This window comes from Rhinopithecus roxellana, chromosome 19 (assembly GCF_007565055.1).
Source record: "Rhinopithecus roxellana isolate Shanxi Qingling chromosome 19, ASM756505v1, whole genome shotgun sequence".
NCBI lineage: Eukaryota > Metazoa > Chordata > Mammalia > Primates > Cercopithecidae > Rhinopithecus > Rhinopithecus roxellana.
The window spans coordinates 45,774,352-45,790,292 of NC_044567.1; the positions used below are offsets into that span (position 1 = coordinate 45,774,352).

Consider the following 15,941-nt stretch of genomic DNA (forward strand, 5'->3'; position numbering starts at 1 on the left):
GGGCTACTCTTATTAAAGGGGCAACGGTCCCGGCCTGTGGGGCCCAGCGAGCAGGGACGCGGGGACCGAGCTGCGGACGCAGAAGGGCGAGCAGACGCCGCAACCCAGGAGGGCTGCAGACGCCTGAGGAGCAGGGAAACGTCGGGTGCTGACCCGCGGGGGCACCAAGGCCCCGGCCCAGCACATGTCGCCGCGGTTGGAGGCGCGTCCAGGGGGCGGAGCCTCCTGCCGAGGCCCGCCCAGAAGGCGGCTCCGCTCAGGCCCCGCCCTCAGGCGAGCACCGCCCGTCGGCTCCTCCCGCGGCTCGAATCGCCGTCTCTCTCCTCCCCGCCCCGCCGAGTTCTAGAATTCGCCGCGCAGCTGCTTCAGGTGCTGGGGCCAAGTGCGGCCGGCCGTGGCGCGGCTACTCGGGCGCTCTGTCCCCGCCAAGCCCTCAAGTTCGGCCGCCCCGGACGCCGCCTCAGGCCCAAACAATCCCTTCAGGCCCGGGTGCCACCTAAGGCCGGAGCTGCCCCCTCAGACCTGGGACTCCCCTCAGGCCCCAGCCTGCCGCTCATCCTGGGCCCACCACCTCGGGCCCCTCTCGGGGGACGCAGCCCCCAGTCGTCGCAGCCCCCAGGCTGGGCTGCCCGGAAGGTCCGGCCACGCCCGGTCCACCTGTCGAGGGTCCCGGTCGCCCTTTCAGGCGCCCGCCGCGCCCTTCGGCCCGGCGCTTACCTCCAGCGGGGCTCCAGGCTCCGGGCAGCCCCTCAGCCCCAGCCTGACTCTCGGGTCCTCATCCACCCTTGCAGGCCCGGGCCGTGGCTACCCCGAAGTCAACTGTGGAGGATCCTTCCTGGCTTCCTTCAGCTCTGTCCTGCCCTTGGATCTAGGTCACCCGCTTGGGCCCCACTTATCTGAGGCCGGAATGCCCCGCAGCTCCCGCTTCCCCCCCCCCCCACGCGACCCCCCGCGTTCTGCTGACCTCCCTCCGAGTCAGGACATCCCCTTTAGACCCCACTTTAGGCCCTTTCAGCTCAACTCCAACCTTTGACCTCTCTCCGCCTTTGACCTCACCTGCTTTCTCAGCCCATCCCTAGTTCCCTTGGATAAATGCTAGTTCACCTCTACAGTTCTAGCTGGCTGCTTCTGTCCTTCAGGAGCCTGCAGGCACTCTCTCCTAACTTATCTAGTTTTTTTGTTTGTTTGTTTGTTTGTTGAGACAGAGTCTTGCTTTGTCGCCCAGGCTGGAGTTCAGTGGTGCGACCTCGGCTCGTGGCAACCTCCGCCTCCTGGGTTCAAGCAATTCTCCTGCCTCAGCCTCCTGAATAGCTGGGATTACAGGTGCACACCACCACACCCAGCTAATTTTTGTAATTTTAGTAGAGACAGGGTTTCACTGTGTTAAGTCAGGCTGGTCTCGAACTTCTGACCTCAAGTGATCCGCCCACCTTGGCCTCCCAAAGTGCTGGGATTACAGTCTTGAGCCACCGCGCCTGGCTTTTTTTTTTTTTTTTTTTTCTTCTTAGAGACAGGGTCTCACTCTGAAGCCCAGGCTGGAGTGCAGTGGTGCGATCTCACCTCACTGCAGCCTTGACCTCCCAGGGCTCAGATGGTACTCCCACCTCAGCCTCCCAGGTACAAGTGCACACCACCACACTTGGCTAAATTTTTTTGTATTTTTGTAGAGAGGGGGTTTTGCCATGTTGCCCAGGCTGGTCTCAAACTCCTGGGCTCAAGTGATCCACCCACTTCCACCTCCCAAATTGCTGGGATTACAGGTGTGAGCCACTGTCCCCAGCCTTAACTGCCCTTTCTCCCCACCCCAACTGGCCTTCAGGTCATCTTTGGCTGTCCCTAATTTTAGCTATATGCAACTGACCTCCCTGCTCACCTTCCTATCCACAGGCATTCCCAACTGCCCCCTCCTTCCCTGTCACCAGTTGACCATTATGTCCACACTTAACTTTTTTTTCTTTTTTTTTTTTTTTGAGACGGAGTCTTGCTCTGTCACCCAGGCTGGAGTGCAGTGGCCGGATCTCAGCTCGCTGCAAGCTCCGCCTCCCGGGTTTACGCCATTCTCCTGCCTCAGCCTCCGGAGTAGCTGGGACTACAGGCGCCCGCCACCTCGCCCGGCTAGTTTTTTGTATTTTTTAGTAGAGACGGGGTTTCACCGTGTTAGCCAGGATGGTCTCGATCTCCTGACCTTGTGATCCGCCCATCTCGGCCTCCCAAAGTGCTAGGATTACAGGCTTGAGCCACCGCGCCCGGCCACACTTAACTTTTTAAAATTTATTTATTTTTGAGACAGAGTTTCACTCTTGTTGCCCAGGCTGGAGTGCAATGGCATGATCTCAACTCACCGCAACCTCTGCCTCCCCGGTTCAAGCAATTCTACTGCCTCAGCCTCCTGAGTAACTGGAATTACAGGCACCCGCCACCACCCAGCTAATTTTTGTATTTTTTAGTAGAGACAGGGTTTCTCCATGTTGGTCAGACTGGTCTCGAACTCCCGACCTCAGGTGATCCACCCGCCTCGGCCTCCCAGAGTGCTGGGATTACAGGCATGAGCCACCACACCCGGCCAACTTTTTTTAATTTTTTTTTTATTTTTTATTTTTTAGAGACGGAGTCTCGCTCTGTTGCCCGGGCTAGAGTGCAGTGGCCGCATCTCAGCTCATCGCAAGCTCCGCCTCCCGGGTTTATGCCATTCTCCTGCCTCAGCCTCCCGAGTAGCTGGGACTACAGGCGCCCACCACCTCGCCCGGCTAGTTTTTTGTATTTTTTAGTAGAGACGGGGTTTCACCATGTTAGCCAGGATGATCTCGATCTCCTGACCTCGTGATCCGCCCGTCTCGGCCTCCCAAAGTGCTGGGATTACAGGCTTGAGCCACCGCGCCCGGCCCAACTTTTTTTTAAAATAGAGATGATGTCTCTCTGTGTTGCCCAGGCTGGTCTCCAACTCCTAAGTTCAGGCAATTCTCACGCCCCGGCCCCTCAAAGTGCTGGGATTACAGGTGTGAGCCACAGCACCCAGTCCACACACAACTTTCACTAACCACTCATAGTTGATTCATTGAGAAGCCTCAATTCTGTCACTTCTCTTACCCCCAAATGCCTCCACCCCATCCAATCTCCACTGTCATTATTTTTCAATTTCATTGTTCCGTATTGCCAGTTGTCACTTAACTGCCATCTGTAAATTTCACTTATTTTGCACATTTAGCTTCAGAAAATTTGCTTTCTCCTTTATCTTTTTACCATATCCACTTTTCCTGTGCTCACTGTCTTCAACCTAATGTTCAATTAATAGTCCAGCACTACAAGTATCTTTTTCTTTTTTTTTTTTTTTTGAGACAGAGTCTTGCTCTGTTGCCAGGCTGGAGTGCACTGGTGCAATTTTAGCTCACTGCAACTTCCTACTCCCTGGTTCAAACGATTCTTCTGCCTCAACCTCCCGAGTAGCTGGAATTAGAGGCATGCACCACCATGCCCACCTAATTTTGTATTTTTAGTAGAGATGGGGTTTCTCCATGTTGATCAGACTGGTCTCAAACTCCCAACCTCAGGTGATCCACCTGCCTCGGCCTCCCAAAGGGCTGGGATTACAGGCGTAAGCCACCGTGCCCAGCTGCTACAAATACCTTTTAAGCTCTCTCTTTTTTTCAGCATCCATATGTTCTTTTTCCAGTCTCTACATCTGCTACTGGTCTCATCCCTACAGACATTATATGAATGAATGACTTTTTTTTTTTTGAGATGGAGTCTTGCTCTGTCCCCCAGGCTGGAGTGCAGCGGCATGATCTCAGCTCACTGCAACCTCCGCCTCCCGGATTCAAGCAATTCTTCTGCCTCAGCCTTGTGGGCAGCTGGGACTACAGACGCACGCCACCACGCCCTACTAATTTTTGTATTTTTAGTAGAGATAGGGTTTCACCATATTGGCCGGGCTGGTCTCAAACTCCCGACCTCATGATCCGCCTGCCTTGGCCTCCCAAAGTGCTGGGATTACAGGCGTGAGCCACCACGCCCAGCTGGAATGACTTCTTTTCCATTATCCTCCCAGCACCAAAAAGGAAACTAGCTACCCAGCCCAGTCCAGTCATGCAGGTGCAGGATGATGGAGGCAACCTCATCCCCTTTGCCAAGTGAGTCCTCCCACTGGGTGGGGAGCATGGGGAGGGGATGGAGGGTATATTGCATGCCTGGGTCCTTCCCTAAGAGGATTAGGAAATAAAGAAAAGGAAATGTAATGCCTGGTCTCAGGAGATTGTTGATTCATTAATTTATTCAACAAATAGTTTGAACACTACAGTGTTCCAGGGACTGTATTAGGCACTGAGGATTCAGCAATTAGCATGATAGAGGTCCTGCTCTTGTAGAGCTTACATTCTAGAGAGGGGAACACATTCTAGAATGTGTAAACAAATAAAATTTCAGCTAATGATGGGTACTATTTAAAACATAAAACACAGGGCTGGGTGTGGTAGCTCACTCCTATAATCCCAGCACTTTGGGAGGCCGAGGCGGGCGGATCACCTGAGATCAGGAGTTCGAGACCAGCCTGGCCAACTATGGCAAAACCCAATCTCTACTAGAAATACAAAAATTAGCCAGGCACAGTGGTGCTCACCTGTAATCCCAGCTACTCGGGAGGCTGAGGCATGAGAATCGCTTGAACCTGGGAGGCGGAGGTTGCAGTGAGCCAAGATTGCGCTATTGCACTCCAGCCTGGGCGACAAGAGCGAAACACCATCTCAATAAATAAATAAATAAAATTATGAGATTTGATGTGACTTTTTTTCTTTTCTTTTTCTTTTTTTTTTTTTTTTTGTGAGACGGAGTCTCGCTCTGTCCCCCAGGCTGGAGTGCAGTGGTACCATCTCGGCCCACTGCAAGCTCCGCCTCCCAGGTTCCCGCCATTCTCCTGCCTCAGCCTCCTGAGTAGCTGGGACTACAGGCACCCGCCACCGCACCCAGCTAATTTTTTGTGTTTTTAATAGAGACAGGGTTTCACTGTCGTCTCGATCTCCTGACCTTGTGATCCGCCCGCCTCGGCCTCCCAAAGTGCTGGGATTACAGGCGTGAGCCATCGTGCCTGGCCTTTTATTCTTTTTTGAGACGGAGTTTCTCTCTCTTGTCACCCAGGCTGGAGTACAATGGCGTGATCTCGGCTCACTGCAACCTCCACCCTCTGGCAGGATTCTCCTGCCTCAGCCTCCCAAGTAGCTGAGATTACAGGTGCCTGCCACCACGGCTGGCTAATCTTTTGTAATTTTAGTAGAGACGGGGTTTCAACATGTTGGCCAAGCTGATCTTGGACTTCAGACCTCAAGTGATCCACTCACACTGGCCTCCTAAAGTGCTGGGATTACAGGCGTGAGCCATCACGCCTGGCCAGTGTTAGTGTACTTTATATGTGGCCCAAGACAATTTTTCTTCTTCCAATGTGGCCCAGGAAGCCAAAAGATTGGATATCCCCCGTATAGAGCTTAGAGTCAGTGAGATCTGAGGGTCAAACTATAGCCAATCTCCACCCTCAACCCAGCTTCAATTTCCTTTCAAGGCAGAGGCCTTACCACCTTCTTCAGCTAAAGTGGTTGAGAGGACACGGCCTGAGGGAACCTGGGCAGCTTTATAGTCCCATGGAAAGATGGCCCTTGAATCCTTCGGGTGAGTAGATTGCTGTAAGGGAAGAGCCAGACCTGAGCCTACCTTGTCCTCCCCTCAGGTGTTCCAGGGTGGTCAGCCGATCTCCACCACCAAGGTTGCCTTCCCAGAGCCTCAGACTCATGCCCCAGCGTTATGGAGATGTCTTCTGGAAGAACCTTAGTCAAAGGCCCAGGTGAGTAGAGGAGAAAATGGATACCAACTGGATGTGGTCTTAACTGGATTAAACTACCATAAACCCATATAGAAATAGGCCCTAGTCCGGGGTTAATTTCCCACTGGCTGGTGGACATTGTAGCTCCTAATGATAGAAAGGAGGTTGGGAGAGATTATTAAAGAAGCAGTATGGATGGATGTGTCCCCTCTGCACTTATAGCCCCCTTTTTGTTCTTCACAGCCTCACTTGGCTGGAGGAGCAGCACATTCCACCCATGCTGGTAAGACAGACCCTCTGCCTTCAACACTTCTCTGTTAAAATTGCACCCACTGCTATCCTGTCCCAAGCTCTCCTCATTACCGCTTCCCTATGGTATTCCCCAACCAGTGCACTCCCTTTCTATGAATCAGTCATCATGTTTTCGAGATATCACAGAGGTCTTCCCAAGACCCCGGACTCCCTACCTAGTTCAATCCAAGCTCCCTTGAGAGAGCCAGTTCTTTTTTCTAGCTCTTTTTCCCCATTCTTTCGCAGAGAGCCACTGGTTGCTCCCAGCTTGGTCTGTATCCTCCTGAGCAGCTCCCACCCCCTGAAATGCTTTGGAGAAGAAAGAAGAGGAGGCCATGTTTGGAAAGAATGCAGCAGCAGGGGCTTGGGGGGGTCCCCGCCCGGGTGAGGGCTGTCACTTACCACCTGGAGGACCTAAGAAGGCGTCAGAGCATCATCAATGAGTAAGGAAGGGAGACATCTAGGTTCTGGCAGTCATGCAGGATTTGGGGGCAGAACAGTTTGAGCTAAGGAAGGGGTTGAGAGCTTTGAGGGGAGGTTTGAGGGGAGCTTTGAGGGGAGACTGCTTGCGAGGAAGCTGTGGGCTTTGGTGTGATTGAAACAGGTTTCTGTAATATGAAAAGAAGGAGGGAATTGCGGTAAGGAGGATGAGCCACATGAGCTGGAAGGAGTAGAAACTGGATCACTGAAGACATAAAAGCAAACCATAGAACTGGAGGACAGTGGGGAGGCTGGGGTCACCTCTGGGTTCCTAGACAACATGCTTCAGTCTGAGGGGAGCAGAAAATTGGGAGTGGAGAGTTAGAGGTCAAATGACAACTCCCTGGAGTCCCAGCAGGAAGTATTTCAGAACAGAAAGGTGAAGAATGGAGAGACAGGAAGCCTGGCCTCCAGGTACTTCTCTCCTCAGCCTAAAGTCTCCACAGACTGAAGAAGGCCCAGTGGGGCAGCTCTGGGGCTGCATCTGAGCCAGTGGTGGTTGGCGAAGAGGGCTGTGGATTTCCTAGCACCAATGAATACCCTGATCTGGAAGAGGAGAGGGCAACCTATCCACAAGAAGAGAACAGTTTTCTCACTCCTGGCAGGGCCCAGGTATTGTTGGAGTGGAACTGGGTGGAGTGAGAGGGAGTGACATGGGTTTCTGGTCTTGCATGGAGATGCAGTAGAAGCTGAGAGCCAGGTTGGAGAGCTGGATTTGAGAGGAACAAAAATAACGTAGCTGAGAGCCAGAGACTTTGAGGTACCTAAGCTTGGGTACTAGGAAATCTGGAAAAAAGATCTACTTTTCCATTCTCTTTTTCAATTTCTCTCATCTTTACAGCTGCTTTGGTCTCCATGGAGTCCCCTGGGTCAGGAGGTGGCTTGTGCCTCTACTCAGCTGCACTCTCTGGCCTCCTTCAGCACTGTCACAGCCAGGAGGAACCCCCTTCACAATCCCTGGGGGATGGAGTTGGCAGCGTCTGAAGAGTAAAGAGAAACCACCGATGCCGAGATACTGGTGGTGCCCCAGGGACCCAAGACTAGTTCCGTCACTAGAGTCACCCCCATTGCTGACATGAAGGCGTTTCCCCTTCCTTAGCCTCTCCAACTGCCTTTCCCATCCTCTGAACTAGGCATTAACAGCCCCCCTGGGCTCCCAAATCAACCCACCGCTCTCACAGGAGCACCCCAAGTCCTGTTTTCCTCCAGGCCCCGCCCCTGGCCTTGTGTTCTCTCTGCTCTGTTATTAAAAAGCAAGCAAGTGGAGCCCGAGTTGTCTTTCTTCTTGGGATGCAGCGATGGAGAGGCCAATGGGGAAGGAGGGCTCCTTTCGCTTTCTCGAGGACTCAGCTACAATGAAGTCGGGCTGGGTCCCCAAATTCAAGGAGTCTTGTCCGGGGCGAGAAGGGTCCTGCTCCCAGTCCTGTGTTCCTCGCCCGGCCCCTCGGGTTCCAGCACTGGTCGGCCGCCCCTGCCCCGTTCTCTCCGACTGGGAGTCAGCCGGCCGAGCTTCCGCCTCCAGGACCCTGGAATCCTGCCCCTCAGCGCTACTGCCCTTTTGGGGACTTCCTAGTAGTATGTCCCTCGGCCTGGCTCAGAGCCTCAGAAGCCGAGTCCCTCTGCCAAGCGCCCCACCCAGAACCCCACGTGTGCTGACCCCAGGTTCCCTTCCTGACCCCCATCTCCTTAATTGGGAAGCCCCGCCCCTTGCGCAGTGACGTCGAACGCCGCTGTCAGCCGGCGCTGAGGGGGGGTCGGTGTGGGGTAGAATGGCCGCTGCCGCCGTCACCCGCGGGACCCCGGGAGGTAAGAGCCAAGGCCTCTCGCCCGCCTCTCCGCCCCCGCGCCAGGGGGCGCAGCTCCTCCAGGTCCTGACGCGGAGCGCCGCGCCGGGGACCACCGTCCCTCCTCCCGGTTCGCCCTCACCTCCCGCTTCCGTCCTCCTCCCCCGCGCCAGGGGGCGCCGCTCACCGCAGGGCCCCACGGCAGACCAGCGCGTGCCGGGGACTGTCCCGGAGACCCCCGCACCCGGCACCCGCACTGTCCCTCTCCCACCGCGTGCCCGTGGACTCTGCTCCCGGCTTCTCCAGAACATCCCTCTATGCGGGCGGGACCCTCCCACCTCGAAGGTTCTCCTGGGACCACCACTCCGCCGGGGGGCCGCCCAGAGTGCCAAGCGTCCGATCCGGCGCCGCCCAAGTGCAGCCCAAGGACCCGCTCCCGCTCCGCACCCTGGCAGGCTGCCTAGCCGGGACTGCGCACCTGCGCCCTGGGGCGGAGTCCTTACCCCAACCCCAGCTTCACTGCACACAGTCGAGCCCGACGGGCCTCCTCCCATCTCCATCCTGGACACCTGGCGGAGCCCGTGCTGAGAGCCTCCTCCAGCTCCCATCTGTTCCCCCAGAAGGGCGGGGGGCTCAGGCTGGAGCCCGAGCGGTAGATGGGGTAGGCTAGGCCTGGAGGCCAGGGGAGGCAGAGGCGTTTGGGGAGAGGGAGGTAGAGAGGGCTGTCAGCTGGAGGGCGGGTGGTCCTGAGGGTGGGAATCTGGGTGTCTGGCCCAGATTCTATCAGGTCCTAACCAACCTGGAGGAGAGAATAGGATAGGCTCAGTTATCAGATCTGCCCTTCCCCCTTGGAAAAATCAAATAGAGAAGGAACTCAGGGCGTGTCTTCTAAAGGCCTAGCTCTCTACCGGAGGTAGAATCTCCTGCCCTGCCCCCAGGATCCTGGCTGTCTCGCCAAACCATCCTCCAAGGACCGGATGGCCTGAGTCCCAACCCCCAGGACCTGACCCAGCCATAGCCCCAGTCTGTGCAAAAGCTCAAGCTTTAGGGCCTCTGAGGCCCCAGACCTGCCTGTCTTCTCCCCTCCCCCACCCCAACCCATTTCTTCCTGCTCACTCTTTCTGTCCAGTCTCCTCACTTCATATTGACTCCGGCACCGTGTCTGGTTCTCCCTTCTACTGTCACATCACAGTCAGCCCCTCCCTTTCCTCATCCTTCCCAGATACTATGACCCAGTTCTATACTCACTCCCCACCTCATACGTCTCATCCTGGATTAATGTGGGGGCTTCTGCCATGACCTTGTTCTCTCCCTTCCCAGCACAGACTCCCCCTCCCCCCGGCCCCTCAGGCCGGGGGTGACCTTGCGCCCTGGAACCCTCACCATGAATACCAAGGACACCACCGAGGTTGCTGGTAAGTTCACAAAGCGGGTTCCCAATGTGGCCACAGCCTTTCGTTCTCCACATGCCTTAGTAGCCCTGTAATTCTTGGATTCCTTGTTCTCCTTAGTGAGGTTTCAGTTCTCCCCAGTGCTCTGTATTGCCTTCAGCCCTTTCCCCTTGGACAGGGATGCCCCGGGGTAACACACTAAACCCTCCCTTCTAATTCCCTTTAGAAAACAGCCACCACCTGAAGATCTTTCTCCCCAAGAAGCTGCTGGAGTGTCTTCCTCGCTGCCCGCTGCTGCCTCCAGAGAGGCTACGGTGGAATACAAATGAGGTTTTCTAGGGAGGCTGGGGGTTGGGGCCCAGCAAGACCTAGTAGGCTGGAGGAGGGTGAGTGGGGGGTCTTTCTGTGTCCTCTCCACACTCTTAACTGCAGAGCACCATTCTGAGCTCTTTGGGGATCATAGGAGAGGTATAAAGAACATGGATCTTGGCCGGGCGCAGTGGCTCACGCCTGTAATCCCGGCACTTTGGGAGGCTGAGGCGGGTGGATCACCTGAGGTCAGGAGTTCAAGACCAGCCTGGCCAACATGGTGGAACGCGTCTCTACTATAATTACAAAAAATCAGCCGGGGTGGTGATGTGCGCCTGTATTCCCAGCTACTCGGGAGGCTGAGGCGGGGACAATCACTTGAGCCAGGGAGGCGGAGGCTGCGGTGAGCCGAGATCGCGCCACTGCACTCCGGCCTGGGCAACAGAGCGAGACTCTGTCTCAAAAAAAAAAAAAAAAGGCCGGGCGCGGTGGCTCAGGCCTGTAATCCCAGCACTTTGGGAGGCCGAGACGGGCGGATCACGAGGTCAGGAGATCGAGACCATCCTGGCTAATACGGTGAAACCCCGTCTCTACTTAAAAATACAAAAAACTAGCTGGGCGAGGTGGCGGGCGCCTGTAGTCCCAGCTACTCGGGAGGCTGAGGCAGGAGAATGGCGTAAACCCGGGAGGCGGAGCTTGCAGTGAGCTGAGATCCGGCCACGGCACTCCAGCCTGGGTGCAGAGCAAGACTCCGTCTCAAAAAAAAAAAAGACATGGATCTTGTAGGAGCCCTCTTTTCCATGGCATAGCCCCCTGAGTAAAAACAAAAGCTACTGCCAATAAAATATTCCTTACATACTGGGCACTGTGCTGAACACTTGGCCTGCCTTGTCTTGTTTAATCCTCTAAGGATGCTACAGAGCAAGCCCTGTTATTGCTCCTATGTTATTGATGAGGAAACTGATTTACCTCATAGTTTATCTAACTTAGTCCAGAGCCCTTTTTTTTTTTTTTTTTTTGAGATGGAGTCTCACTCTTGTTGCCCACGCTGGAGTGCAATGGCGCGGAGATCTCAGCTCACTGCAACCCCTGCCTCAGCCTCCCAAGTAGCTGGGATTACAGGCGTGTGCCACCATGTTGGTCAGGCTGGTCTCAAACTCCTGACCTCAGGTGATCGTTCTGTTTCGGCCTCCCCAAGTGCTGGGATTACAGGTGTGAGCCACTGAGTTCGGCTTTTTTTTTTTTTTTTGAGATGGAGTCTCACTCTGTCGCCCAGGCTAGAGTGCAGTGGTGCGGTCTTGGCTCACTGCAACCTCCACCTCCCAGGTTCAAGTGATTCTTCTGCCTCAGCCTCCCAAGTAGCTGGGACTACAGGCCCACCACCACACCCGGCTAATTTTTGTATTTTCAGTAGAGACAGGGTTTCACTAGGTTGGCCAGGCTGGTCTCGAACACTGGACCTAGTGATCCGCCCGCCTCAGCCTCCTACAGTGCTGGGATTACAGGCATGAGCCACCCTGCCCAGCCGGAACCTTTGTTTTTAACCACCACTGATACTGGCTCCTTCTGGAGGGGGCACAGTCCTTGTGTACACACCTTCTGTATTCTGCATACTTAGTGCCTTGTATGTAGTTGGTTGTTAATATTTATCAATTTGATGTCAGAAGAGAACTGTCAGTAAAAGGGTGTGCATATGTGTGTATGTGTGATTGTTGTAAGTGCTATAGAGCTTTTAGGAAGGGCCAGTGTGGTCAGCAGGGCTTCATGGAGCATCTGAAAAGGGGTTTGGTTTATAGAATGGCTAGGATTTCCAGACACGGAGAGGTGTGCACATGGTACCTGCCTTGTAGGGCACTAACATGCAGGAGGTAACTGTTAAAGCATGTTCAGGAAGGAATCAATGGACCCATCTGGCAGGAATTGTAGGAGCAATATGGGTAAATAGTGGGCACAGTGAAAGTTTGATCCCTTGTTGGGGAGAACCTTGGAGTCAGGCTAAAGAATCTGAAATTCCTGCCAGGCACAGTGGCTCACGCCTGTAATCCCAGCACTTTGGGAGGCTGAGGCAGGCGGATCATGAGGTCAGGCGATCGAGACCAGCCTGGCTAACACGGTGAAACCCCGTCTCTACTAAAAATACAAAAAATTAGCCAGGCGTGGTGGCGGGCGCCTGTAGTCCCAGCTACTCGGGAGGCTGAGGCAGGAGAATGATGTGAACCCAGGAGGCGGAGCTTGTAGTGAGCTGAGATCACGCCACTGTACTCCAGCCTGGGCGACAGAGTGAGACTCTGTCTCAATCAATCAATCAATCAATCAATAAAAGAATCTGAAATTCCTGGTAGTGTCAAACTACTGAAATTTTTTGCTAGGAAGGGGCACAGAGGCCAAGCATGGTGGCTCATGCCTGTAATCCCAGCACTTTGGGAGGCTGAGGTAGGCGGATCACCTGAGGTCACAAGTTCGAGATCAGCCTGGCCAACATGGTGAAACCCCTGTTTCTACTAAAAAAACAAAAATTAGCCAGACATGGTGGCAAGTGCCTGTAATCTCAGCTACTCGGGAGGCTGAGGTGGGAGAATCACTTGAACCTGGGGGGTAGAGGTTTCAGTGAGCCGAGATCACTCCAGCCTGGATGACAGAGTGAGACTCTGCCTCAAAAAAAAAAAAAAAGAGGGCCGGGCATGGTGGCTCAAGCCTGTAATCCCAGCACTTTGGGAGGCCGAGGCGGGCGGATCACGAGGTCAGGAGATCGAGACCATCCTGGCTAACATGGTGAAACCCCGTCTCTAATAAAAAAAAAATACAAAAAACTAGCCGGGCGAGGTGGCGGGCGCCTGTAGTCCCAGCTGCTCGGGAGGCTGAGGCAGGGGAATGGCGTAAACCCAGGAGGTGGAGCTTGCAGTGAGCTGAGATCCCGCCACTGCACTCTAGCCCGGGCGACAGAGGGAGACTCCGTCTCAAAAAAAAAAAAAAGAAAAGGCTGGGCGTGGTGGCTCACATCTGTAATCCCAGCACTTTGGGAGGCCAAGGCAGGTGGATCACCTGAGGTCGGAAGTTCGAGATCAGCCTGAGCAATGTGGAGAAACCCCATCTCTACTAAAAACAAAACAAAACAAAACAACGAAATTACCCGGGTATGGTGGCACATGCCTATATGTAATCCCAGCTACTTGGGAGGCTGAGGCAGGAGAACTGCTTGAACCTGGGAGGCAGAGGTTGCAGTGAGCTGAGATCGCGCCATTGCACTCCAGCCTGGGCAACAAGAGTGAAACTCCATCTCAAAAGAAAAGAAAAGAAAAGAAAAAAAAAAAAGCAAGGGGCACAGAAATTAGATTTTTGGAGAGTAAAATAATTCAAAGTATGATGAATGGACAATGAAGAATGTGGGCCTGCCCCTAAGATAAAGGCCCCAGGTGGGAGTAAGGGAAGGATAAAATGTTAGACTTTTGTCTTAGGACAAAAGAGGGGTTCTTAGGAGGGCAGTGGGTCTTGCTGGGTCCAGCTACCTAGAAGCATCCTCCACTAGCTGCCACAATTCAGCAGAGAGTGAGACACTGACCGGATGATCAAGAGGCCAGGCTGAGACTATGAAGGAGACACCCACCTGAGTGCCTACTCTTCTACAGGAGATTGCATCCTACCTGATCACCTTCGAGAAGCATGACGAGTGGCTGTCTTGTGCCCCAAAGACAAGGTGAGAAAGTGTGAGAACGTGGGGGAATGGCAGGGGTTCTGGGTTCTGTTCATAGAATTCCAGGGCAGCCCTTCCCTTCACAGGCCTCAGAATGGCTCCATCATCCTCTACAATCGCAAGAAGGTGAAATACCGGAAGGACGGTTACCTCTGGAAGAAGCGGAAGGATGGGAAGACCACCCGAGAGGACCACATGAAGCTGAAGGTCCAGGGCATGGAGGTAAGAGAGTCAGACCTTCAGCTCATCTTCCCGAGCCTGCCCTCCTCCACCCTTAGCTGAACTCGCGCCCTACCAGGGCTTGGTGGCATTGTCCACCTCAGCCCCCTCCCAGTTACTCTTCCCTTCTCACTCACTTTGGGTCGGCTGACATGGCTTTGGCCACTCTCCACTTCCCATTTCCCTCCACGACTCAACTCTCCAGGCCGTAGGCCATGCCTCCCTTCCAGAACACTGATGCCCAGGCCGCTCACTGCTCTTGTGTTTCCCTCAGGGATCCCAGCAGTGATGCTCTCAGCACAGGTTTCTCTTCCCCAGATCATTGCCCCTCATCTCAGATGCCTTCTTGCTCTGCCCTCTGGTTCCTAGATAGTCCCATATCTCAAATCTGGTCCTCACTGTAAGGCCCCAGCCCCACTGCTCATCTATGACTCAGGGCTGCTGGTTTTCAAAAGGGATGGGGACTAGGTGGGGGCGAGGGTGGGGGAAGGGTTGAAGAGGAATTGGTGGAAAGATTGGGATTCCTGCAAAGGGACTGAACAGAGGAAGAGTTGGGGAGCAGACTAGCCCTCCCCCCACCCCAGCCTGTCTCCTGGCAGTGTCTCTATGGCTGCTACGTTCACTCTTCCATCGTCCCCACATTCCATCGGCGCTGCTACTGGCTGCTCCAGGTAAGGACGGAAGAGCCCAGGGAGCCACACTCTTCCTGGTTTTTTGAGGGTCTGAAAGAAGGAAGTGAAAGGATAACTAAGTTCTGAGTGAGGAAAGGAGCCTGGGAAGAAGAGAAAGGGGCTTGGGGATGGAGAGAGTCAGAAATTGGGGGTGAGGTTAGGAGGGTGCCCAGGAAGAAGTGAGGATTAGGAAGCTGAGCCCCTGGACCTCAGGACCCCATGGCTCTGTGTGTTCCCTTATGCTCTCAGAACCCTGACATCGTCCTTGTGCACTACCTGAACGTCCCAGCCCTGGAGGACTGTGGAAAGGGCTGCAGCCCCATCTTTTGTTCCATCAGCAGCGACCGTCGAGAGTGGCTGAAGTGGTCCCGGGAGGAGTTGTTGGGACAGCTGAAGCCCATGTGTAAGCAGCAGGGTGGGGATAGAGCTCCAAGGGGAGAGTAGCAACAGGGCTCCCAGAGGGGCCATGGTTCTGGACCCAAAGCCTGAGGGCTGATCGTCTCCCTCCAAGCTGGGAGGGTGCTAGGATTCCTGGCGTGTTCTCAGGTATTAGAATACGGAGAAAGGACTAAAGCGACATGTCTGAGCAGTCTTGAGGCTGCTGGCTTCTGTTCACCTGGCCAGAAGTCTTGAAGCGTGTTAGGTGCTTGGAGGAGCCATCAAGGTGCTCTGGGGCCTGTTTTGTGGGGGTCCCACAGCACTTCCCCCTAACTTCTCTAGTTCATGGCATCAAGTGGAGCTGTGGGAATGGAACAGAGGAGTTCTCTGTAGAACAGCTGGTGCAGCAGATTTTGGACACCCACCCAGCCAAGCCTGCGCCCCGAACCCACGCCTGCCTCTGCAGTGGGGGACTTGGTAAGTTACTCCCTGACCTTTTGGCTGTCTTCCCACCTAGCCACCCTGCTCTTACGCAAGCCAGGGGGATATCTGTCTTGATGGGATTTGCATGCTGATTTGCAAGTCTTTTGCATGTCCCAGAAAGATGGGCCAGATGAACAGAGATGTTCCCATCTGGGTGCACACTGGCCGCAGCCTTGCACTCAGCTGTCCTGGCAGCCTCTGCCCTTCCTGTCTTCTAGCTTCAGCAATCCCTGTCCCCTCAGCACCACCAAGGACACTCAGCCTTAGCCTTCCTCCTAGTTGGCACCCCCTTGGGTCTGTTCTTTTGTCCTTTTCCTATGCCTTTACCGTTGGCTTTTAGCTACTCTCCCAAGCCCTCAGTTCTCCTCTGCAGTGTTCCTCTGGTTCTGCTTGTTTTGGGGGGAAATGGGGGGGGGCAATAAAGGGTAGGGGTAGAGAACA

General features: G+C 54.5%; 2 protein-coding genes across 9 annotated transcripts in view; both read left to right on the forward strand.

The window, feature by feature from the left end:
* Positions 1-60: 60 nt before the first annotated feature.
* INCA1 (inhibitor of CDK, cyclin A1 interacting protein 1) lies at positions 61-8,284 on the forward strand. Its single transcript, XM_030922700.1, has 7 exons — positions 61-369; positions 4,046-4,127; positions 5,711-5,824; positions 6,047-6,086; positions 6,341-6,537; positions 7,021-7,186; positions 7,416-8,284. Exons 2-7 carry the CDS (start codon positions 4,084-4,086, stop codon positions 7,563-7,565), a joined length of 711 nt encoding a protein of 236 aa, XP_030778560.1. The 5' UTR covers positions 61-369; positions 4,046-4,083; the 3' UTR covers positions 7,566-8,284.
* The window catches only part of CAMTA2 (calmodulin binding transcription activator 2), a 21,522-nt gene continuing 13,854 nt past the window's right edge, over positions 8,274-15,941 (forward strand). Inside the window, exons 1-8 of one of the 8 annotated variants that reach the window (XM_010368004.2) lie at positions 8,274-8,380; positions 9,679-9,773; positions 9,976-10,079; positions 13,685-13,752; positions 13,836-13,971; positions 14,553-14,639; positions 14,889-15,042; positions 15,360-15,494. In XM_010368004.2, coding sequence (XP_010366306.1) covers positions 9,743-9,773; positions 9,976-10,079; positions 13,685-13,752; positions 13,836-13,971; positions 14,553-14,639; positions 14,889-15,042; positions 15,360-15,494 — 715 coding nt within the window. In that variant the 5' untranslated portion in view covers positions 8,274-8,380; positions 9,679-9,742. Of the gene's footprint in view, positions 8,381-8,420; positions 9,020-9,678; positions 9,774-9,975; positions 10,080-13,684; positions 13,753-13,835; positions 13,972-14,552; positions 14,640-14,888; positions 15,043-15,359; positions 15,495-15,941 lie in introns of those variants that run through there. The other 7 variants (XM_010368010.2, XM_030922696.1, XM_030922697.1 and 4 more) reach the window with 7 other exon arrangements.

Excerpts from the sequence above, each read along its gene's own strand:
- INCA1 (XM_030922700.1), top strand. The coding sequence starts at position 4,084 with ATGCAGGTGCAGGATGATGGAGGCAACCTCATCCCCTTTGCCAA. Across the intron at positions 4,128-5,710 it reads AACCTCATCCCCTTTGCCAA|GTGTTCCAGGGTGGTCAGCC; the intron begins GTGAGTCCTCCC and ends TCCTCCCCTCAG. Across the intron at positions 7,187-7,415 it reads TCACTCCTGGCAGGGCCCAG|CTGCTTTGGTCTCCATGGAG; the intron begins GTATTGTTGGAG and ends TCATCTTTACAG.